We start from the raw sequence: 23,918 nt of genomic DNA, 5'->3' as shown, positions 1-23,918 counted from the left end.
TTGAACTCTCATTTCTTTTTGCGGTTTCTACGAAAAATTGTATTGAGTGAGAATTTTCAGGTGCATCGGCTATTTATAGAGGACTTTTGCTTATTCTACTTTTTCTTTGGTTTATGTATTCAACGTTTTTCCTACCCTTTGTGTTGTTTATAGTTTTATTAAATTTGGGTTGCTTATTAATTATTACACATGCTGATTATTTTTTAATTAGCACTCCTAAAAATGAATATTTGTCAAAATCATCCCTTTTAAGCAATAAGGGTGGGGGTCACTTGTGTGTCCCTTTTAAATGTTACTCACAGATAAATCAAAATCAGACACAACTTACAACAGAATTCACCTTCAGTTTCACAGGTGATGATGAGCTATACATAGGTGGAGAAGCTAAAACTAACCCAAAATTGCTGCAGCCACTGCAGGTTGAATTGCTCATCCCTTAAAATTTCCAAAACTAACAGCCTAACAATACAGATCTGATATACAATCTTTATACACCAACTTGAACTCTTCAACAACAGATTGATGGCGAGTTCATCTAAGCGCGGTTGAAGGTTCCAGGGAGAGACTAGTCGTGCCAAAATTCCGATGCTTACCGTCAGCAATGTTTGTTAGCTGAAAACCATAATTAGGAAGCTGGTTTATTAGAAGAGTTTCCAATTGGCAGGCTATGCTCTTGCCAGAGACTAAGAAATATAGGAATGAAGCATTTTCCATTCCTTCCTTCAAGCGATGTGCACGGACTCTGCCCTCAAGATCATCAGTCTGTACATATAACAGAGAAAGAAGAATGTATACCATGTAAATGGAAGTAATAGCTCACAATAACTGAAAGGAAGATTAACGTTCGGATGTGCCATAGACTTCATTTGGATATTAGATAGTGAAATCTGTCTACTGGACCATTTATTTCGAAATATCTTTGAACAGAAATACATCCTCAACTTTGAAAAGGCATTTCGGAAAAACAAACTTAACAAAAATACTAAAAAGAAACTGAAGATAGAACACCTATTCAGTTATTCTCTAGACATTCGTGTAGGGAAACAATTTTCGAGAACAAAATGAGCCTCAAGTCTTTATGAGATGCAAAATACGCAGGCATCCTCCAACTCGTAGAGAAGTAATAGTTCAAAATACACAAAAGGACTAGATTTTGCACTGATGTGCCCACAGAATTCATTTTGATAAGTAAATGATGTATGTCAGACCATTCATTTCACAATGTCTTTGTAAAGAGGCACCACAACTTTAAAAATCAAAAACAAAAACAAAAACTCCTGAAAGAAACTGACAATAGAACACCTATTCAGTTATTCACCAGACAATCATGCAGCAAAGCAATTTTTTAGAACAAAATGTGCATGCTTCCTCCAACTAGTACAGCATCACGGTAAAGCATAACATATAAAACTATTGATCCGACAGCATATGGTTGCACTTTAAGACACAAACTGGAAGAAGGGATAAATGTACCTGTCCCACGTACAACTGTTTGTCAGGTCTTAGCATAATATAGACACTTGAAGCACCAATTGTAGATGGAGCTGGCTGCTCCCTGGCAGCAATAAGAACACAATTCACTGTTTTCACTTCTGATTCATTTTTCATTTTATACAGCTCAATTAACTTCTTCTGACAGATTAGAGAGATAGCATCTTCAAGTTCCTTGCTCGAAATTCCCATTCGCTGCATTAACTTTGTGCTAGAACCCAAAGCTATTTGTCTTGTAGCATTTAATTGGTTGGAGCTTTTGAGGTCAATATCTGAACAAATAGGTCTTAATTGGTCTTTCTTCTTTGGTATCTGATTCCCATAAGCTGAATTATACAATTCTTCTGCTCTTCGAACTAATATTTCTGGAATTCCTTCTCTCTGAGCTGTTTCAAATGCTAGACTCTCTTTACAGACCCCATCAATGAGTTTCCAAGTTGGTATTGGTTGACCATCAACATACTCAGCTCCCATTGCTTTATACACAGTCCTCTTGACTTTCAGGGGTAAATCGAAAATTCCATGCAAGTGGGTTGATACAATTCCCAAACAGCCAATTGCGTCCAGGGTTTCTATGACACTTCCAGCAATACATGTCCCTTTAGCTGTTTCTGTTCCTCGACATATTTCATCTATAAGTACAAGACTGCTTGAAGTGGCACCAGTAATCAGAGAACGTATCTCAGACATTTCAATCTGGGGCATGTTAGACCACTAAGAGTCAGAATGTTGCCTTCAAAAAACCCTGAGACTTTACTATTTCACCAAGGAAAAGTGAAAACTGATGAACAGAAACACCAACACCTAGAGTCAAGATTATTACACAAAAGAAGGAAATAGCTTCACTCTCAGAAAGAACATATGCTATAAGTGGAACTATCATCACCATAACCTACAGATTAATCAAAGAGACAGATGCAAGGGAAGAAGATCCAAAATAAGAACCAATAATATAACCAGAAGATAATGATTACCGTTTTTACCATGATAAAACTACAGTAGAACTGCTATGTACTAAATTTTTTCTGTCAAGACAGCCACAAAGTTCTTGTCATACATCCACTATACTCGATCCGCTGCGCCAAAATGTCAAACTAAACCATTCAAGGAATTTTGCATCCCTCTTGACTATGGATTGCAGTCAAACACAAGTAGTCTTAACAAGCAAAAATCATCAACAGCGAGCAAATGCATGCAAAAAGTGAAACGATTAGCTGCTAGGAACTTCTCACCCGAGGGAGGCAGGAAGCTACCACTTCTAGAATGGAAGCTTCTCCTTTACTTTTTCAGAGTGTATCACTATTTTGAAATTGAAAGAAGGTTTATGGATGAAGTAATCGGAATGACAAGTGGTTACGGTTGCGGAAAGCAGAGAAAGCACCTATGTCTTGGTTTATTTGCAGATAAAAGTACTATGTTTCTAGCAAATAGGACAAGAAGAAACCATCTATGCTATAAATTGAAGAATATGGAACATATGATGTACCTGAAATGAACTTTTACCATCAGCAGGACTATCATATGATTTCATATGCAGCATAATTGAGTCAAAATGAGGAATGACAGCTGATTCAGCAGGAACCATGAACCCGCACATTCCTAACAATGCAGCTGCACATAACGATCGCAGCAAGCTTGATTTACCCCCACCATTTGGACCTGTCAAAAGAAACATTGACTGCATATCTACTGTATTCTGTACACCAGTCCCTCGTACTGCATCAAACCAATAAGGAAAGAGACCAATTATCTTCATTCCCACACTTCCATTAAGTGCCTCCATGTCCTGCATTTTAATTTCAAGTAATTGGACCACAGGAATATCAGATAAACTTATGAAGACTTTCCCCATAAAATGACACCAGGATGAGGTTTGTATTCCATGTCATATTTTTCTCCTTAAGTAGTCTTCCGAAAAAAATACAGCAGAGCACGAATGCACCAGTCATCACACCCAAATTCTTAAAATGTATTTTCCCTCAAATAGTTGTGAAGTTTCTTAAAGTCATCTGATGGATATGTGTGAAGTGTTAAGTTTACACCAAGCTGTGGTGGTACTAATATTTAGAAAACGTCAAAGAAGCAAAGACTCTGAAGAGTACCTGACATTTGTTAAATTGTGTGATTGTTGGGAAAACCCAATTTCTTCTTCTCCCTTCACTGATAAGAAACCAAGATTAAGATTATAAGCTCAAATCAGGGGAAAGGTAAACAGGATAAGTGAAAAAGTAATGCAAAGCTCTGAGCACATTCTATACAACTCTTCAAAATGAAATGGCTTTAGCTATTGGCACTTGATGAGAAAATTTTATGATATACCAATATAAAGAACCAACAGAATATAACAAAAGACCTGGAGAGAATTTAAGAAAGCCCCACTTATATCCTATATTCACTTTATATGCACTACTAATTTTTCACAAATCTATGAAATAGATCAAACTAGTATTTTATATGCAATATCCTTCTCTACAAAGTCATGCAGTCCTCTAAACACGATGGTATTTCATGTGTAATCCAAAAATACAGTAACAGTTTAGCATCTGGAACAAAGTACTCTCTCCATTTGAAAAAACACCTCAGTTTCCTTCCTTCCAAATCTTATGCAGCATTCATCAGGATAGACAATGCACTATCCTTCTCCTTCCACTTCCTCTGATTCTTCATTAGCACATTAGCGTAACTGAACTCAAAACTACAAGGTACAAGCTCATTCTGTTCATATCACGCAATAGATTAATAGCATTGATGTCCCTGTATTCTTTAATGGCTTATAGCAGTATCGCTGTGATTCTTTCTGTAGTGAAGGATTAAGTTGTTCATCAGTGCAATGTCATTTCTGAAAAGGAACCTTCTAGACTATAGTATTTGCGACGGACAAATTCTGTAACTAAACAGCAAAATCCGTTGCTAATCCTATTTAGCGACGGAGTATCAGAAAAATTTGTTAACTACGAGCAATTTAGCGACGAAGTTTGTAGCTAATTCCAGTTTTTCTTTTTCTGTAGTGATATGCGAGGAATGGAAATATATTATATCTAAGAAGATAAGTACACTCTTAGGCGGAAAAAATAAGAAATTGCAGAAGTGCCACCCACCCCTCAAAGGCGGAAAAAAGAAGAAGCAATCCCTTAAGAAAGGAAGAAAACTGCTTTTTCAGATAATCAGTAGATTCGGGTCACTAACCTCACATGAGAAAATAATGCCTTTGCTATCACAATCAAGACGGATGCAAAGATAAGGATATTGATCTTTGCTTGTAATTCAGAAGAAAGTTCCCTTAGCAATTCCAAGACCCTTGACTTTGCCTTGGCACTTGCCTCATGATACCTGTGAAAGAGATCCAAACAAATATTTACCAAAGAAAGTATTTTCTTGTGAGAATCACAAATTGGCTTCAAAGTAAACCAAGAAACCTCGCTATTGCATCTTCCACCCTCATTGTAGTGAACCATTCTTCTCCAACCCTCTTCCCCTTTGAATCTAGAGCAGGTCTGAGATGCTTAATTTGTTCTTCTCCAGTGGTTCCAGCCCAAACAGTTGGAATAAATCGCTTTCCCTTAAACCATACAGCTTCATGCTCTCGAGCATACAAAATCTCCCCTTTGGTTCCTCCAAGTGGGGCCATGGTGGCCCTTATTCTTGAAATTATAGGCAGGAAATCTTCTGTTATCTAGAAACAGAATGGAAGGCCACTTAAATATTTGAGAGTTTGGTTGTTAAGTTCATTAATTTCAAATTCTTGTGTGCCTCTTTCTTCTTCTTTTTTCCTTTTTTAATTTTCGCTGCCAGTCTTGGGACCGACTTGCACAGTTGCTGCTATAAAGTACAGGTTGAACTTCTATAGTTCAAGATCTATATGCCTGAAGCAATTAAAACCACTTCACCGAAAACTTTATTTTTATAGATCATTTGTTTCAGACACAGAATCTCAATCTGGTTAGTCAACCAGCAAAAGCATATAAATAATTATATAGCCTAGACACCCTACCCCAAAAGAAAAGAAGCTAAAACCCAATGGCATCATACATTCTTAGAGCAACCAAAGGCTAGCACAGCAACCCCAGAAACAGTACCAATGGTCCAGAGCTGATTGCCCCATTCTTCAAAATCAATCAACATAGATTATCTTTAGGACCACTCAGATTGACAACATTTCAGTTAATTCCGTGCCACTATTAAAATGTTACCTTGTTTATTTGTCTAATGGTTACCCCAAAATTGTTAGTCAGTCAGTATAATCCGTGATAGTCTTACTGTTTATCCACAAGGCTTTCACTTGACATTAAAAAAGCTGACTGCCTTTACAGCAATGAATATTTTAGTTACCAAAAACAGTACTAAAGCGCACGCAGATGCACAACTTGTAAATCATTAGAATTATTGAAGATAAATAGAAGAGACTCACAGCCAAAGATAAAGCATCTGCAGCCTTTTCTACTTCTGCATATGCTTCCTCCAAATGGATCCTCTTGACACGACCTTTCCATGAAGACTCCATATCTTCAAAAAAATCATTTGGGATGATAGGATAGGAACTTATCTTTTGATCACTTTCACCATGTACAGATATTATTTCACTGATTCTACAAGAAATCTCTCCACATTCATTTACCTGAAGTAATGAGGGGTTAATCTTAATCAGATCTAAAATCAAAGCACCTTTTGAAAGAATGGCAAAAACAAAATCCAAGTAAAACAGCTATGAAGAATACACTGGGCATGGACCAAATAAAAAAGGCAAAAAATAAGACCAGTATAAACCCTACAAGAGTAGAAATAATTATAGAAAAAGCAAGAGGCATGTGCATGTGTGTTACCACCAGGAAGCTAAATTATGATCGCCAAAGTTTATATTTCCAGTATATTCAACAGTTATTACATGCCTCTAAATGCTGTTAGTCCCATGTATAAGCTATAAAAGAGTATGTTCATCCAAAGAAGTATCACGATCTAGTATTCCTTCAATTCTTTTGATGATCTTCATATCTAAACTTTCTATCGATCACCTAGAGTTGTAATAGAGTTGACATAAAAGGTTCTCGCCAGGTAGAAAATGTAGCCGAGCTTTTACAATGTAAGAAGAAATTTAAAAACTTAATGGAGGAGTTATTCAAATGACAAGGTACACTCTCGCTAGACAGTTAGAGTAGCTCCAGACTTTCATCTTTGATCTCTAACCCAATACAATGCAAAAGCATTTAATGAAAAAGGAAAAAGAAAAAGAAAAAAAGCAATTTCAAAAAAAAAGAGAATGATTCCTGTCCACCTATCCCAAACTGAAGTGCACGAGATTATTGCTCTTTATGCACCAATCAATAATATACTGTACAGGAACTCTTAATGGAAGTGGAATAGAAACCCCAACATCACTTACTAGTGTATCAAAATCAACTTTTAACCCAGTTGCCACCCAAGTAGGATCCATCAGTAACTCTAAAATAGCACGAAGCTCTGAATTTCTATACATCTGCAGTATTTCATCAACCACATTCTTTATTTTGCAGAACTCGACGTGATTTGCCTCCCTCAACTCAAGCAACTTGACCAACTGTAAATAGACAACAAAAAAGCGCAATATTAGTATTTACAAACTGAAGCACAGAAAGTTAAAAAATTGTTTGGGAAGGAAAAGCAGCTTGAGGAAGAGAAAAGTTCTTTTATACTCTAATGAAGTTTTCCTACCTAGCACAAGGTTTGAAACTCAAAACACATAACATAATGCCAGAACCAACTTTTTATGGTATGAATGGTAGATAAAAGTATCAATGCTGTTAATCTGATAACAAGTTTCAGAATAGTAGACAGAATTAATGTACTTAACATATCTCCAGAAGTCATGGGTCATAGAAAAAATTCATTGCAATCATCTGTTTTATGTCATTATTCATGGAGGAAAAAGTTTCCCTAACAGTCAAAGTAAAGATAGTAGAACTAGAAGTTCTAGTCCAGAGATAATAATTCGATAAGATAAACCAATCTTATCTGAATCTCAAAGACGAACATACGACAAGAAACATGCGATGAGTTCAGACGAAATAATGTTGGTACACAAAAGGCCTCAAAAACCCCAACATTAAGCTCTAACTAGCTAACAATTCATTCACTTTTGAACTGGGAAAAGAGAGAACTAAGCAGTCATTGGAATCTCACAGCCTCAGAGTTTATAGGCATCAGCACTAAAATCTAGGCTCTTATTTCAGACAAGAAATACTACTAAAATGAAACAACCCAACTTTACTAGTTAAGAAGCAAAAATTTGTGACAGCATACTTCATTAAGAAATATCTGTGTATCTATTACAAATAGAGAGATTTTGCAGTGAGAATAAATTGAATAATGAAGTGCAACCTTTGCAGATGAAATACAAGTAAAATCAGGAATTGAACATGTGACACTCATCATAAGTCTGCATGCCTCTGCAAAAGCAAATGAAACATATTAGTAAATAAAAATTCATTGTGTTGTTATCAGCACTGAAGATAAGAAATAAGGCAGACATATTAGCCATATATGACTCTTCAAGAAAATGCTTGACACAAACAAGCCTCTCTCTCCCCCTCTCCCCTCCTCATCATGGCAAAAGAAAACAATAGCAACTATACCTCAATTCCAAACTAATTGAGGTCAGCCCTGTGAATCCTTCAACTTAGCTCGCTCCAGGTGAAGCATTTCATTCCAATACTTAAACAGTTGTCTTTTACAAATTAGGATTTCTCTGTTACTAGAGGTTCTCTACACTTTCTCCTATCAAAGCTCTTAAAACACTAAAAAGATGGCAAACACCAGACTTAAAGTAAGTTTAGCTACGCGACTAAGCCCTAATCAACTAGTTGGACATTGCCCAAATTAGGGCAAATTATTCATTGCTCAACCTTCTGTTGTTTTATCTCAAAGTCCACCAAGCCCTTGTCTGTAAGAAAACTCTAGCTCAACCGAACATCAAAGCTACAGCCTGATCTTAACTTCACTAGCAAACTGCGGAACCGTGGAACTTCCAATTGCTTTTGACTTTTATTCCTAAACTAGTAGCAATAGAGTTTTATGAGTCAATAGAGAAGATTAGAGAAAAGCATGATCCAAATGTTTGCTTTAAATATAGATAAGAGAACAATTTCAGCAAAATATGATCTTCAATAACTTCTGTACATATTAGGGCAAACCTTTTTATTTTATTAAAATTATGGTGCACTCCACAAGGCCCTAATTGGCATAAATGATCGGATTTCTTTGGGAGAACCATGTTTTTGTGTAGGCTCTCCGCTTTCAGTATACCATTTAGTCCACTTGTATACGGTGACTTTCCCGCCTATCAATGAAATAACTCTTTATAAAAGAAATGATTTTTCACAACCCAAAAGCTTTACTAGATCAAAAGTTTGTTTTAATTTATGCTATTTGCACATGAAAACTGAAATAGCGAGAGAGAGGGAAAGGGAGGGAAAAATTAGTATAATTATTATGGATTCAACTCGCAATAAGAATGATAAAAAAACAAAAGTTAAAACTCTCTTTTTAGAGAACATAGTTGCAGAACCGCATTACTGAGGTCCACCTATGCAAGAGAAAAGAAGATTTTTAGTCTTTGGTTAAGTAAAGAAATAGGAATTATTGATCAAATGCCTGAATCATTGAGGTCCACCTATGCAAGAGAAAAGAAGATTTTTAGTCTTTGGTTAAGTAAAGAAATAGGAATTATTGATCAAATGCCTGAATCATCTATAGAGCGTTGCAATCATCTAGACCTAAACAATGTGTGAGAGAAAGGGAAAGGTGGGGACGGTACAAAAACTAGTCCTTACAACCTACACACTAGGTGTTTCCTGGTAGTCTGCAGAGAGAGACGAGATGAGATGAAGGGACAGTCTGAAGGACATGGGTTGGAGGTGGAACAGAGGGCAGTGGTCTTAGTCTTCGCTTGGGTTGTCATATCTGCGTAGGTTGTGGCAGCAATGGGAAGGAATGAAACAGATAGAGAGAAGGGGGTTCAGAATGAGTGGCAGGGAGCACGAAAGGAGGCATTAACAGAGAACAACAAGGAAAGCATCTATGCAATGTCTCACATCTTTTCATGAACCAGCTTTTGACTGAACAAAATAATAAAACTATTTAAAAAATAAAAAATATGTATTTTCCTTATCAAAAATAAAACGAACAAGCCAAATAACGAAACTTCACTCACTTTAATATGTCAAACAAAACAAAGTTAAAGCTGTAAATATGATATTAAAATTGATCAAACCTATGATACAGTAATTAGTAAAATGATTGTCACCATGAACAAGTGAGGGATGCACGAATATCTACACAAGACGTTTCTCACCTTGAATGTCTGAAGCAATCTCATAGGCTGGCGGATTTAAAAGAAGATCCCTAATATACCTGATAGAAATAATATCACGGACACCAGAAATACCAGAACGACATCAAATGCAAGAAATAGGGGAGCAAAAAATGATACAACATAGACAAAAAGATAAATGTTATAAAGAAATAAGCAAACTAATAGGAAGATTAAATAATCACTTCAAAGGAGCACTGAAACAAAATTCAGTATTCAGAAGGTCGTTACTGCTGAAAGAAGGGAAAGTTATTGACCTGAACACTTTCTTCTGAAAAAAATACTAAATGGGAAGTACAGTGAAAAATGCAGCCTAAGAGAAAACAGTCACATTTCTTATATTAATCTACAAAATCAGACGGAATACCCCATTTCCGTCTGTGTTTCTTAGGGGTTACCCCTCTTATAGCTTGGACAGAATCTACTTAACAGATGCAGTGTTTATCTAATGACCACATGATTTGGGGGTGTAACAAATATAAGATTCAATTGTGTTCCTTTGAAGTATTTCCCTAACCACATTACGAATCCAAAACTCTTTCGGAGCAATTCATGGATGCTGACAATATAGTGCACTGTCCCATACCCAACGTGTGAAGACTATATAATCGGCTTACATCGACGGAGTAAGCAACTTAGCTTTAAAAGTTTCTTAATGGAAAGGATTGACTCGTCGCTATTACCATGGAGCAAGGTGAAAGAGTTATGAGTGTGGGAAGAGAAAGCTATGCAAAACTAGGCAAAAAGCTATGTGGTAAGACGCGAGGCAAACTCTAGAGAATATAGGAGATCACATCCATCTAAAATTTAATAATAATCATTACTTTATGGCAAATTAAACAACAACAAAAATTCCAAAGCAAAAACAAAGAGGAACATTATTTCTTTTCTTCTCTAACTAAAACACCCAGATCACAGATTAACAGTTTACGACTCTAATTAACAGTGTTCTTGATGCCATGCCAACCTATATGATGTCTGTATTGCCCATGCCAGTGAATGTCATTGAAAAGCTGGATACCATCAGAAGAAATTTCCTATGGCAAGGAAACAGTGAGACAAAAAAGATTCATTTGGTGAAGTGGTTGACAGTCATAACCAGTAAGCAAGCAGGAGGAATGGGTATTAAAAACCTGAGGACACAAAACCAAAGCCTTCTGTTGAAATGGCTATGGAGATTTGTTTCAAATGAACAGTCTTGTGGAAACAGGTTGTCCTGTCGAGATATGGAATGGAAGGTCAATGGGTCACAAAGGAATTGAAGAATCCTTATGGTGTTGGCTTGTGGAGAACCATCAGGAATCAGTGGCCTAAAATGTGGATAAATACCAGGATCAAAGTAGGCAATGGAGAGAAAACATCCTTTTTGGAATGATGTTTGGATTGGGCAACATTCCTTAAAACACATGTTTTCTGATATATATATATAACTTGAACCAACAGAAGAGGGCAACAATTTTGGAAGCTAGGGACAACCGAGGGTGGAATCTCAGTTTCAGAAGACTACTCAATGATTGGGAAGTGCAGAGGTTGACAGATTTCTATAGCACCCTTGAACTTTTCAAGGATTTTTCCACTAATGAAGATGGTCTAGTCTGGCTGAAGGAGAAGAAAGGGACTTTTTCTGTCAAACCTGCTTATAAGTGCCTTACAATATATAAGGCCTCAGCCTGGGTTTTGGCCTTGGAAGATGATATGGAAAGTGAAGATTCCACACAAGGTGGCATGTTTTTCTTGGTTAGTGGCTAGACAAGCTGTCCCAACTCAGGACAAAGTGATGAAAACAGGCCTTCAGCTTTGTTCCAGATGCTTTTTTTGTGAAACTGAAGCAGAGACAATAAACCATATCTTCTTACACTGTAAAGTGACACAACAACTTTGGCAGATATTCATCAATTTGAGGGGAATCAGGTGGACTATGCCAAGGAGTACATTGGATGTTCTAGCCTGCTGGAATAGAGATGGGAATATGTCAGGACACAGGGAGAGATGGAAGATTGTCCCAGCTTGCATTTGGTGGACAATTTGGAAGGAGAGAAACCAGAGATGTTTTGAAGACAAGAGGCTGAGGACATTGTCAGTGTTTTAGATTGTCTGTGAAGGTCCTAGGTGGTAGGTTTTGCCTTTGTAACCACTACTTGTAAGTATTACTGAAGTACACCGTTGGTGTAGCCGCGTAGCTTTATCGATAATAGAATGGTAACTGTTTCAAAAAAAAAAAAAAAAAAAAAAAAAGAAGATCAATTCATTGAACCCCATGTATCCTTTTCCTCCTAAAACTTAACGGTCACCTCCCACTCCCCACCCACAAAAAAAAAAAAAAAAAGTCTCCTTCTGTTAAGCTAAACCACGAAAATGAAAGAACCCATAAATTCTCAGAGACCGTGAATTACCTATACATATGGACCTCTATAAAACAGAAAGACAAGTACCAGTTCGGATACATAAACTTGAGTTCTTAAGGAGCTATAGGCTCTCAATGTCTGGAAATAGAATACAGTCATTATAATATGCTGCTGTAAAAAACAATGAGTCCAACACCTTTGCTGCTGATAATTCTGTGGCTGAGACAAGGATTATTGAAATGGCAGTTGGGTGGAGCAAAAACTATAGCAGCACAGGTACAAAAACAATTACTGCTGGTTTATGGGAGCTGGGTTTCAAGAAAGAAACAGAGAGAATTCCAAGCAGTAACGGCAGGCAGTTGTTTGCTGTAAAAAATGTTCACTTACAGAACTGGTAGACCACTGCAATGTGGAGGAAGCAGCACCTTTAATAAACATGGAATTCCTTCGGTTGGAATAGCACCTAAAGGTAACGAACCCCAGAAAGAGATGTCTCAGCCTAGGGTGACACCACCACATAATGACAGAATATAACTGAATTAAACACAATTTTAATCAATTACCAATTTGTGTGGCAGTTCCAAGGTGTAACGGACGGGGCCTATTTTCTGAAACAACAGTGACATTTCTGAATGGGATGTCATCATCGAGACCATAAAGCTCTTTTACCTGAAATTGCATCACTTTGCATGTTGCAATTTCAAACTGAAGTAACAGGTAGTGTCACAAAATGAAAAGATGTGAAGCCAAACCTTGAACAAAAGCTCATCCATAGGATTGCCATCTAACCATTCGTGCTGTCTAGCATTACATTCTCCCCACAAAAGGCCACCTTTACCGAACTCCCCCCAACGCGATGTTCCTGTGAGGAGACCCTCCAGCTAAATGAAGGACTGAACAACATTTACATATATAAATAGAGTAAATTAAGAAAAAAAAAAGTGTTGCCTTCCGATCTAAAGTTAAATGCAACTGCCTAAACATCACTGTGGATTCAAAACACAATATTTGATTAAGCAAACCTACCAACCTCCCCTTCTTCTTTCCCCCTTTTTTGGGAACTGGATAGCAAAACAAATTAGTTGAGAAAATGGACGACCTAAAAGTAGCACAGAAGTTGAACATGTACAGGAAGAGGTCCAAAACAAACTCTTCAAGGTTTTGTTTCTACCAAATCATATCCCATGCGGTTTTCTACATTTAAGTGAAGGCTAATTCTCATCAAACTCTCCTTGCTTCCTTGATTAATATGAAGATCTAAATTATTAACAACCACTCGGACTGACAAAATTACAGAAAAATGTTAATGTAGTTCTATGCTACGGGGAATTCTCCAAATTTTCCTTTTCTTTTGTCAGAAAAAAATATAGAAAATCTGGAGAATTCCTCATAGTAGAAAACTGCTTCTCAATTAGAGTGAATTTCCCCTGAAACCATTCTCCAATGCCAGAACATACAGGAAATGATAAATGGAGCTTTTACATGCTTTCAACTTATCCATGGTTCAACATAATGAACTAATGTGGTCTTCCGTGCAAATTATCTCTTATCAAACTCTCCATTTTATCTATTCTCATCTCGATGTATCTCTAACTGAAACCCCTTCCCCCCGTGTTATCCTATCTCACTAATCAATTTCAAACTAAAGGTTATTGTAAATTGCTAAACTTCCTACGCGATATACATGAAATGATGGTACCTATGAAGGGTGGACACCCTGCTGATGTCCTTCCGGTGAAACTTTTTATCTTTTACGGATCAAAAAAGTATTTTATTCTAGTACTTCCCACAAGCATAGTTGGGCCTCTATCCCTAAAGCTCTAAATTCTAAAGCCATCAGGACCATATTATATGCAATCAAACCAAATTGTTCTCCTACAGTAACACGGTGAATTGGTCTCTTCTCAAAATTTAACTTCACCTACATTATATACAAACAGATATATGCAGCTATAACTAGATTGACAGAGTACATGGGTACTAGGTCCCTTAGCCAAGCTACTTTACTCCCTAATTAGCAATGGTAAAAACAAAAAGAGCGATCTGCAAACCTGAAGAATTGTTCTTCAATGAATTATGCAAAAACAAATGATGGCATCGACAAGTACGAAGCTTAGTAACTACGGCTTCTTCAGTTAGGCCATCCTCCACAGAGTAAGTCTTCATAGTCTCATAAACAGAGATAATGCAATAGCCCTTCGCTGAACGGGATATTCCTGTATCCACCAAATAAGAACTCTTTGTGATTTGCAAGTGAAATTTCTTCATATTTCATAACTATAAATATGAAATGCTAATAACCAGAAAAAAATCTTATTTTTTTACTCAAGCGGTCAAGGGAGTAGTCACTACTCAGTAGAAATGTAGAGGACTCTAGAGTAGGAAGGCTCTGAATTACAGAACCTTGGAATGAAATGGGTCCAAATGGAGCGAAATAGATAGTGATGATTCATATAGCCGAGCCTAGTTAGCTTGGAATTGAGAGTAATTGTTGTAGTGGTCAAGCAGTAATGACAGAAGTCAAGCTGGAAAGTGTATTTGCAGGGAAGAAAATATTGATAAACACAAGGCCAACATTATGAATACTGATTTGGAAAAGAAAAAAAACCAGGCTTGGAAGTAAACAATTTAATTAGAATTGATGACTCTCTGCTTGCAAAATCATTACGTAAAAAACACTGGTTCCATGCATAAAAGGGCAGCAGGCACAAAGCAGCCCGCATTAGCAGGGTCCGGCGAAGGGCCGCAACCCAAGGGGTGTGATATAGACAGCCTACCCTAATGCAAGCATTAGTGGCTGCTTCCACGGCTTGAGCCAGTGTCCTATAGGTCACACGAGACAACTTTTACCGTTACTCCAAGGTCTCCCTTCTTGGTTCCGTCATGGGCAGCAATTATTTATCTTTAAAACTAAGTAGCAAGAGAAACCAATTTATGCAAGACTACTTTGCTTTGCCATACCAACAACAGGCATTGGTTCTGGGAAATCAAGATCTTGATCATCTCCAACAAGACCAAAAACATAGGGACTGCCTGGATGTGCATGCCTGAAATATTGAGAACAAGTCAATTGTAAGTTGCCACAGATTAGGTTTGTCCAGCATCATTTCTAAAAGTATAAAAATGTCAGTGATGAAGCTCTTATGAATATTTAAGATACTTTGGTTTATGCTAGCATGCTGAAAAGCTTAGCTCTCATTTTTCACAATTAATATTTTTGCATCTCAGCAGACATTAATTAGTAGATTCAATGTACATGGAAAAATCCAAGAGATACAAAAACTAAAACTGCATAATCGCACCCAGAAATGAAATTGTAATTATAAGAAATCTTGAGCTATTCATAAGTAATTACCCTGATATAAATCGGCTTTTACGAGCACGAGCTTGAGTTGGACCCTGAACTTCCTCCACGACACACTACACATGCAAACATGCCACAGCTGTACAAGTCACTAAATCTGTTTTGCGCATGACTAAAAGGAAGTGAGGGACAGAGAGGCACTTGGTTATATGTGGAAAAAAGATAAAGAGGGAAGAAGTAGATAAATATCAAGTCAAGTGGTCGAAAGAACATCATAAGAAACTAGCACTTTAAGACATTAATCAGTTCAATTTCACTAGCAAAAAGACGTCAATTTTAATTCTTAAAGAGAAAAAAAGCGAACTGTTACAAGTTCATTAACACACCAATATAAATCACCACTTCACCTCTCATTTATTAAAAAAATGTATAGGAACTTATCCAACAAAAAGGATAATGAAAGTTCCGACAGATTGTTTGGGGATGGCACTAACCACAGAGAAGCCATTTCGTGTGAGGTCATCCAATGTCTGTCTCAGATTCTGCAAAAAGAACAAAAAAATGACACAGTTTACAGGACAAAGAGAGAAATTGAGAGAGTATGAAGACAGAATAAGAGTAAATAAATGACAAAAATTAATCCTAAAAAGCAACAAAAGGAACACCGGAGGAACTCACCATACTCTACTGGCAGTTTCTCGGGTATTATTGTGCAGGAAGATAACAGAATAAAACTGCACAGCTTTTATGTTAACATTGAAGTGGAACCAATTCAAGGACATAAGGCAGTCAAAGGTATTCTCACTCAACGAACTCAAAAAGATGGAACCAATTATAATTGAAAGTAATCAAAAAAGTAAAGGGCAAGGAAACAACATGAAAAAATCAAACCGTCCCCTTTTTTCATTGGCAAATTAACAGCTTGGACATATCTAAGCACTTCTTCAACCTTTTTTTTTTTTTTTTTTTTTTTTTTTTTTTTTTTTGATAAGGTAAATAATTTTATTAACAAATGGGGGGAAACCCCGTATACACGCCTTCTTCAACCTTTTAAAGGAGGTCAAGAAAACAAATCCAGCCTCAAGCTCGGCTTCTACATGGTCACAGACATGTATATCCTTAAGGGCACAAAATCTGGTTCACAAGAGAAATCAGTTCTGAATCCTCAGTCAGTATGGAGGTCCATTCATGCAAAATAGGTATTCTACCGTATAAACTTTTCAAACATTACTTAATTCAACCTTCCCTTTCCAGAGGCTCAAAAACTAGTGGTTTCCAAATTCTTGGTGTTACATGTCTTAACACTATGTATGACTTGACAGAGGAGAAAATCTAAAAAATATATTAACAGAAAATGGAAACAGTACCACAACTGGACAACCAGCTTTTGGTATACTATCTGAACGCAGGCCACCAAATGGATTTAAGCCAGCATGTTCCACGAGAATACAAGCATCGAATCCAATTGCTTCATAAAAATCACCCACCTGAAAAGTCAAAGAATAACAAGAAGCAGTCCTTATTGATTTTGATCACAGCAGTCCTCATACTGAAGCATATGTAAAAGAAGAGTAAATAAAAGCAGTAAAATCATACTCTACAGAGCAAAACTTCACGTGGAAATTTTGACTTGAACTGCAACATCTCCGAGTTAAGTGTTCCTTCTTTAAGACTGATAAATTTACAAAGGTAACCAACTTAAGTAATATGGAACAAGTAATAGACAGACAAAAACACAAGGAGACATAAGCATATGCATATTACGTATATATTATACTTTTACATGTCGGTGTGTAGACCTGACAGTTAGTGGTCTGTACAGATTATTATTTTTTTGCTTCTTGGTATGGACGAACTTGAACCGTACTCAAGAAGCAATAGATCTGTACAAATTGTTTTTTGATGAATTTTTTAGCAGCCTGGATTCTTTTGCTTTTCAGCATGGTTCCCTAAACCATGTCAGAAATCAAATAATATCACTATGGAGTTTTGTGCAATTTGCAAAGCCTGCCAACCATCATTTAGTGCATTTTTATTTTTATATTTATGTCCATGAGAGTATAGGCAGAAAATTCAGCTAAACAATATTGAAAGACTTTGACGTTGGAGTTTTTAACTTTGTGGAATTCACAAGTCAACAACTCATTTCTGATAAGATTATATCTATATGAGGATATTAGACCAAGAATGAGAAAATAACAAAAAATAGCAGCAAGGCTAGGAGATCTCAAAGAAAATCTGAAACTCTTCTCAGCAGAGCTTCAGATACCAATTCATAGAGGATTAAACTAAGAAATACCGAAAACCTATACATGTTAGGTTTACACATTAAGCTTTATGGAGAAAAACAAAGAGATTCTCCCAGGACCCTTCTTTTTTCCTTTTTCAAAATGGTAAGGATTGAGATTCTCCCAGGACCCTTGATTAAACTCTTCTCTAAGTTGGAACACAAACTAGTTTAAACACTTCATAAAGGAAGGATCAAAAGAAAATATGAAAGAACTGACCTTCCGTTTCTCAAATCCGGATCCACACCCAGCAAGTTACAATATGTAAGCCTCGTAGCCAGTAGAACAGAAGAAGGCTTTCTCAAAATTTCCATTCTCTAGAACATAAAATCATGGTGGCATAACATTATACGATAATTAAACTCTTGTTTATAATTGTTAAAAAAAAAAATTAAAAAAAAAAAGGAAAAGAATCACATGTTCGCATCCCGAAATTATGAATCAACTGAGTCATGAAGAGAAAAGTTAACAACCTCCTTCCACCACATAATGTTAACATAGTCTTTTTCCGCTGGAACACCTTTTGGTTGTTTGAGTTTTCTTGCACTTGTGGCAAACAACTTTCGCTCCTTCAAGCAACATGTCTTCTCTCGCCACCTGACATTATGAGGGTGAATACAGAAATTGGAAAACAAAATTTATTTGAATCCAGAAATATGTCATCAGTTGTTAATATGATAGTCATATAAGATAATGAAATGAAAAGAAACAACATAGAAGACTGAAGTTATCTTATCCCAAAACTTAGAATGATAAATAGGAACTCCCTTAGTCATAAATATCTTAAGTATGTCCAACTCGCAACAACTTGTAAAATATACAGTGTGCGCCATCGAGCATAAAGTGGCTGATTGTTCCTCTATTTAAGGGTTCTCCATTTGTCATCAAATATATCAGAAAAATTTATTATCCTCTTTACACCTTAAAACCTTCTACTTTTATTTATTCAGCCTTTAACACTTACAATAACAACATACCCAGTGTAATCCCACAAGTGGGTCCGCGGGAGGGTAGGATGTATACAAACCTTACCCTTATCTTTGTGAGGTAGAGAGGTTGTTTCCGATAGACCCTCGGAAACAGCCATCAATACTCATTAAAAAAATAATTATTCAGCCCTCAAAACTTTATCTTTCTATAAACCATTTAGAGAACATCGCAGATACAGTTTCCATTCAGCCTCAAACTGATTAAAGACCCAGAAGCAACTCTCAAGAAAGTTTCTACAACTTGTAAATTAGGCCAGAGGCAGGCTTTAATGGTGGAATAATCCCGAACTAGACAGTGTCAGAACACCAGGTGTGCTATCCAAATGAAAGTTTCAAAGAGCCCGTTTGGATTGGCTTATAGCTTAAAGCTGTTTGCAGCTTATAAGCTGATAAAAATAAGTTGGGGTAGTCCAACTTATTTTTTTCGGCTTAAACAAGAAGAGAGTCGTTTAGTTTTATTTGTTCATCTTATAAGTTTGTCATGCATCATTAGATAAACTAAGTTAAATGAGTCACAATTATTTTTTTGAGCTTATTTTAAGCACAAAATGACTTTAACTGGCAAACAAACACTCAAAAAAAATGAAAACAGCTTATAAGCCAACTTATAAGCCAATCCAAACGGGCTCAAACTCTATAGGTAAGGAACAGAAAGCTCCTAAACCCATGGCTGAAAGGGCAAGTTTTCCGCTGACAAACTAAACTCCCATTTGTAACTAGGATTACAAGGGATTAGATAATCTATCACATGCTGATTTACTGTGAAGGAAATCGGTTAAACAAGAAGAGAGATTCGTTAGCTTCTTATATTGTTCATCCATTTATTTATCTTGTTTGTCATGCATCATTGAGCCCCAAATAGAGTTTATTCAAATCTCTACTCACACGGTGCCTCAAGGAGAACCGAAGTACCCTTATACAAAAGTAAGGCATCAAGTATGGAGCCATATCAGCTGTAATATAAATAGGCTATAAAAAGCAGAGACTTAAACTATGGAAAGAAACTACATTGAGGAACAAGAAAGTTTGACTAAGAACAGAAGTAGAGAAACAACACTACTTTAATAGCCTTGTCAAATAGGAGAGCCAAGGCGACCTGGAGAAAAAGTTTTGACCTATAAATGAATTTTTTTTCCAATTTACAGAGAGAGCTTTTACTTCATAGTATGAGACGGCTCGTTCACAGTTAGATGGAAAAATGAAATTTGATAGGACCACCAAGCTAGAGGATCAGAAGGATTTGTATGAGTGTCCTACTCCTGCCTGACCTTTTTGAAAAAAGAATCCCTATTCAAGCACTCACGGATTAATATTTGATATGAGCCCATCTCTCTAACCTATCATTTGATGGACAGTCAGGCTTGCGGCTCCTACATCGCTTGTGTCTATATGGGAGCTTATGTTCTCGAACGAGTAGAACAGATGGTCGAGATACTTTTTCTAGTACTTCCATAATTGTGCCTTGCGATATACCTGCACTTTTTTTTTTTTAATTAATGTTTGGGCAAAAAAAGTACCAAACACAACTCCATACTATTGTAATGATTCGTAGTAAATATGTTCACTGATTGCCTTCCAATAGTACTGTAATTTCTAACTTCATTCATGCTTTTGATCTATCTAAATTCCAGAAAGTTCCATTGGTCTGACGTAGAAAAATGTGGAAGCTTGGGCAGAACTAGTCACCCTAACACAAAAGTAGCATGATTAGGTGCCAATTTCTAATTCATTCAATTTTCTTATGCCCAATTACAGAAGTGAACTTATAAGTTACTAAAGATTGAAAGCATTAACCTTTATGAGCACACATGGAGCCGCTGCTCAGAACCTTTGTATCCCCATTTCTTATCCTCAAAATAAGCATAATTAATTTCAAAAAAATTTTACTGTATTCGATCCTCTTATAATGCATTTGGTCCTCTTTCAATGAGTCCCTCTTCTACGCTACTCTCAAAAACCATGATACAGCCTTACACCACCACCAGCAGGGGCAGAGGGAGAGTATTAGTTACAGGTTATGACGAACCCAATAACTTTTATTTAGATTTTGTATTTGTATTAGGATATTCAATAAATATGTATAATATTTAATTGCGAACCCAATAACTATGATGATTATGGGTTTGGTGGCAAATTTAGAACCCACAAATCCTAAATTCTGGCTCCGCCTCTGACCACCACCACCACATCCTCACAAAAAGCCTACGTAATTAAAAAAGGGTGCTGGTTGGTGGTTCTCTCTCTCTCTCTCTCTCACACACACACACACAAAAAAAAAAAAAAAAAAAAAAGGAAAAGAACAGATTTGGGGTTGCCCTCATTTATGCTTCAGAAGCTAAAGCTTAAGTAACTTCCTAATCAGCTACTCAACTTTCCAATATAAACGCACAGAAAAGAATACAAAACAAGTCCCTCCGTCTCAATTTATGTGACACTCTTTCCTTTTTATTCTATACTTAGTAACAATTTTGACTTAAAACTTCTCATTTTATCCTTAATGAGATGATTTATAGACCCATGATTATCTATAGCTTATTTTAGACCACGAGATTCAAAAGTCTTCCTTTCATTCTTGAACTTCCTGCCCAGTCAAACACTTCACATAAATTGGAAAAGGGAACAAAGGAAGTAACTTTTTCATGAATAGCAAGGTCTGGGACCTTTAGTTCTTCCCACTAATAACACATACAAGGAAAATAAAAATCACAACATTTTCAAACAAGATAACAAATTCTTGCCTTCTGGGCTTCCACCACTCAACTAACCCGACAACAAGTAGTCACCTTTCTCAACACCCATAACTATATACATAAAAAGCATTAAACTTTAGGCAAGACAAAGAAAAATGACAGCATTTTCAAATAAGATGACAAATTCTTGCTTTCTGGGCTTCCACATCCAATGCCCAAACCCAACAACTAGTGACCTTTCGCCACACCCAAGATTACATACATGTAAAAAGCATTAAACTTTAAGCAAGAAAAAACGGGGTCAAGGACTTACATAGCTTGTTTTTCTTATAATTTTTAGACAAGAAGACAAATTCTTGCCTTCTGGGCTTCTTTAGCATAACAAATACTACTACCTTTCCCTATGGTAATATCTTCACCACCACCAGCGCGCGCACACACAAACCAACTAATCCAACAAGTAGTGACCTTTCTCCACACCCAAATATATATATATATATATATATAAACATAAAAAGCATTCAACTTTAGGCAAAGAAAAAATGGGGGGAAAGGACTTACAGGGGATGATGTGGAGAGAAACACACAGAAAAGAATACAAAAAAGTCCCTCCATCCCGTGACACACTTTCTTTTTTAATCAGTCCCAAAAAGAATAACACCTTTCTATATTTAGCAACAATTTAACTTTAAATTTCCTACTAATGAATGAGACATACAAGAAAAAGAAAGCATTTTCAAACAAGATCAAAAATTCTTGCTTTCTGGGCTCCCCCCCCCCCCCCCCAAAAGTAACCCAACAAGTAGTGACCTTTCTCCACACCCAAAAATATATAAAAAGCATACTACAAGAAAAAGAAAAAAAAAAATCAAAGCACTTTCAAACAAGATAACAAATTCTTGACTTCTGAGCTTCCACCCCCCACAACTAACCCAACAAGTAGTGATCTTTCTCCACGCTCATAAATATAATACATAAAACTTTAGGCAAGAAAAATGACAGCATTTTCAAACAAGATGACAAACTGTTGCCTTTTGGGGTTCCACAACCAGAACTAACTCTAACAAGTAGTGAAGTTTCTCAACAGCCATACATAAAAAGCATTAAACTTTAAGCAAGTAAAAAAAGGACTTACAGTGGATGTGGAGAGAAAGAGAAGAAGTGGCGACGAAGTGGTGGACGAAAGAAAAGGGAAAGTGAACACCAACGTGGAACTGAAACGACTACGTTTTTCGCCGTTACCCAATACATAGCAATGTGTGTGTGTGTTTGTGTTTTTGTGTGTGTGTGTCTGTGTGTTTTGTTGTTCCCGCCAGAGGGTAAGTAGCGAAGGAAGGAGAAAGCCCGGAAATTGCAGCAATGTCGGAAGAAGGGGACCTACTTCTTGTTTTCTTTTATTTTTTCAAAAAAGAAAAGCTTTTTTGGCGATTATATTTGGGTTAGCGGGTAATTGAGTGTTGTCCGTATGCATTTGATTTTTGGATCTTATTTAACTATTATAAATGGAAAAAAATACTTGTTAACTTTAAACGCTTGAATTGACAAAGATTTTTTCTTTCCCTTGATGATTATCATAAATATTTTAATATTTTATTTTTATACATAATATATTTATTGCAAAATATTATTCCATAATATTTCAATATAATTGTTATAGAGAGGTAATTTTATAAAGAATATACCGCTACAATGAATGTCACTACTAATGTTATTATAGAGAAATAAAATATAACATAAAAAATCGGTTTCTGAGAAAATCAGGCCGTTATAGTGAAATGTTGTTATAACGATGGCAATTATAGAGAGGTTTGACTGTAGTTTATTGTGCTTTGATTTCTGTTATTAGTTGTTGTCTCTTCTATTTCAATAACAGTATTTTGTGGTAATTATTGTTTCTTTTTGCAGATTGCTTGTCATGTTTTATATAGTATTTTGTCATTGATTCTTCGTTTTCGTTATTTCTTTTTCTAAATTGATTTGAATCGCTTTTCTTGAATCGGGGGTATATTAGAAACAACGTTTCTGTCTTTCGAAGGTAGGAGTAAGTTCTGTTTATACTCTACCCTCCCCAGACCTCCCCTTTACAGGGTTATTATATGAAGAAAACACATAAAAATCTCGAAAATAGTTAGTAGGCATTATCATAACTCCTCGTGAGGAGGCGATTTGTGTATATAGCTCAATCCTTAAATATATAACCTATAAGCCAGTCGTAGAGCTTCTATGACAGAAAATAAAATAATAACATGAAACGTGTTCAAACGTACAATATGAATGAAATACCATATCAATGTCGTCATTGATCTAGCGTGAGGCTCGCTATTAAAAGTGAAGAAGTAGTGTTCGACTTGTAATATATAAAGATATAAAATGATAGGTAAATCGGGTTAGTATGGAATATCTGTGATATTCTTATATGTAACACTAGTAGGATTTTTGGAGCAATTCCTATGATGAAATAATTAGATTA

General features: G+C 36.3%; 1 protein-coding gene across 2 annotated transcripts; it reads right to left on the bottom strand.

Annotated features, from left to right (window-relative positions):
- Positions 1–283: 283 nt before the first annotated feature.
- LOC132039893 (DNA mismatch repair protein MSH1, mitochondrial) lies at positions 284–22,830 on the bottom strand. 2 transcript variants are annotated; one of them, XM_059430479.1, is made up of 22 exons: positions 22,584–22,830; positions 18,243–18,366; positions 17,989–18,086; positions 17,078–17,153; positions 16,849–16,968; positions 15,976–16,023; positions 15,533–15,597; positions 15,139–15,224; positions 14,229–14,393; positions 12,930–13,039; positions 12,741–12,846; positions 12,565–12,640; positions 9,815–9,873; positions 7,843–7,910; positions 6,869–7,042; positions 5,900–6,106; positions 4,908–5,164; positions 4,678–4,821; positions 3,594–3,651; positions 2,978–3,277; positions 1,474–2,187; positions 284–762 (listed from the first exon to the last, which is right to left on the bottom strand). In XM_059430479.1, the coding sequence occupies exons 1-22, from the start codon at positions 22,697–22,699 to the stop codon at positions 532–534; spliced, it is 3,402 nt and encodes a 1,133-aa protein (XP_059286462.1). In that variant the 5' UTR covers positions 22,700–22,830; the 3' UTR covers positions 284–531. The 2 variants fall into 2 exon arrangements, with proteins under 2 accessions (XP_059286462.1, XP_059286536.1); XM_059430553.1 differs by lacking the exon at positions 22,584–22,830 and adding an exon at positions 21,762–21,891.
- Positions 22,831–23,918: the final 1,088 nt, after the last annotated feature.

Source organism: Lycium ferocissimum, chromosome 1, assembly GCF_029784015.1.
Source record: "Lycium ferocissimum isolate CSIRO_LF1 chromosome 1, AGI_CSIRO_Lferr_CH_V1, whole genome shotgun sequence".
In the NCBI taxonomy this organism is placed as follows: domain Eukaryota; kingdom Viridiplantae; phylum Streptophyta; class Magnoliopsida; order Solanales; family Solanaceae; genus Lycium; species Lycium ferocissimum.
This window is presented reverse-complemented; position numbering and strand designations above follow the sequence as displayed.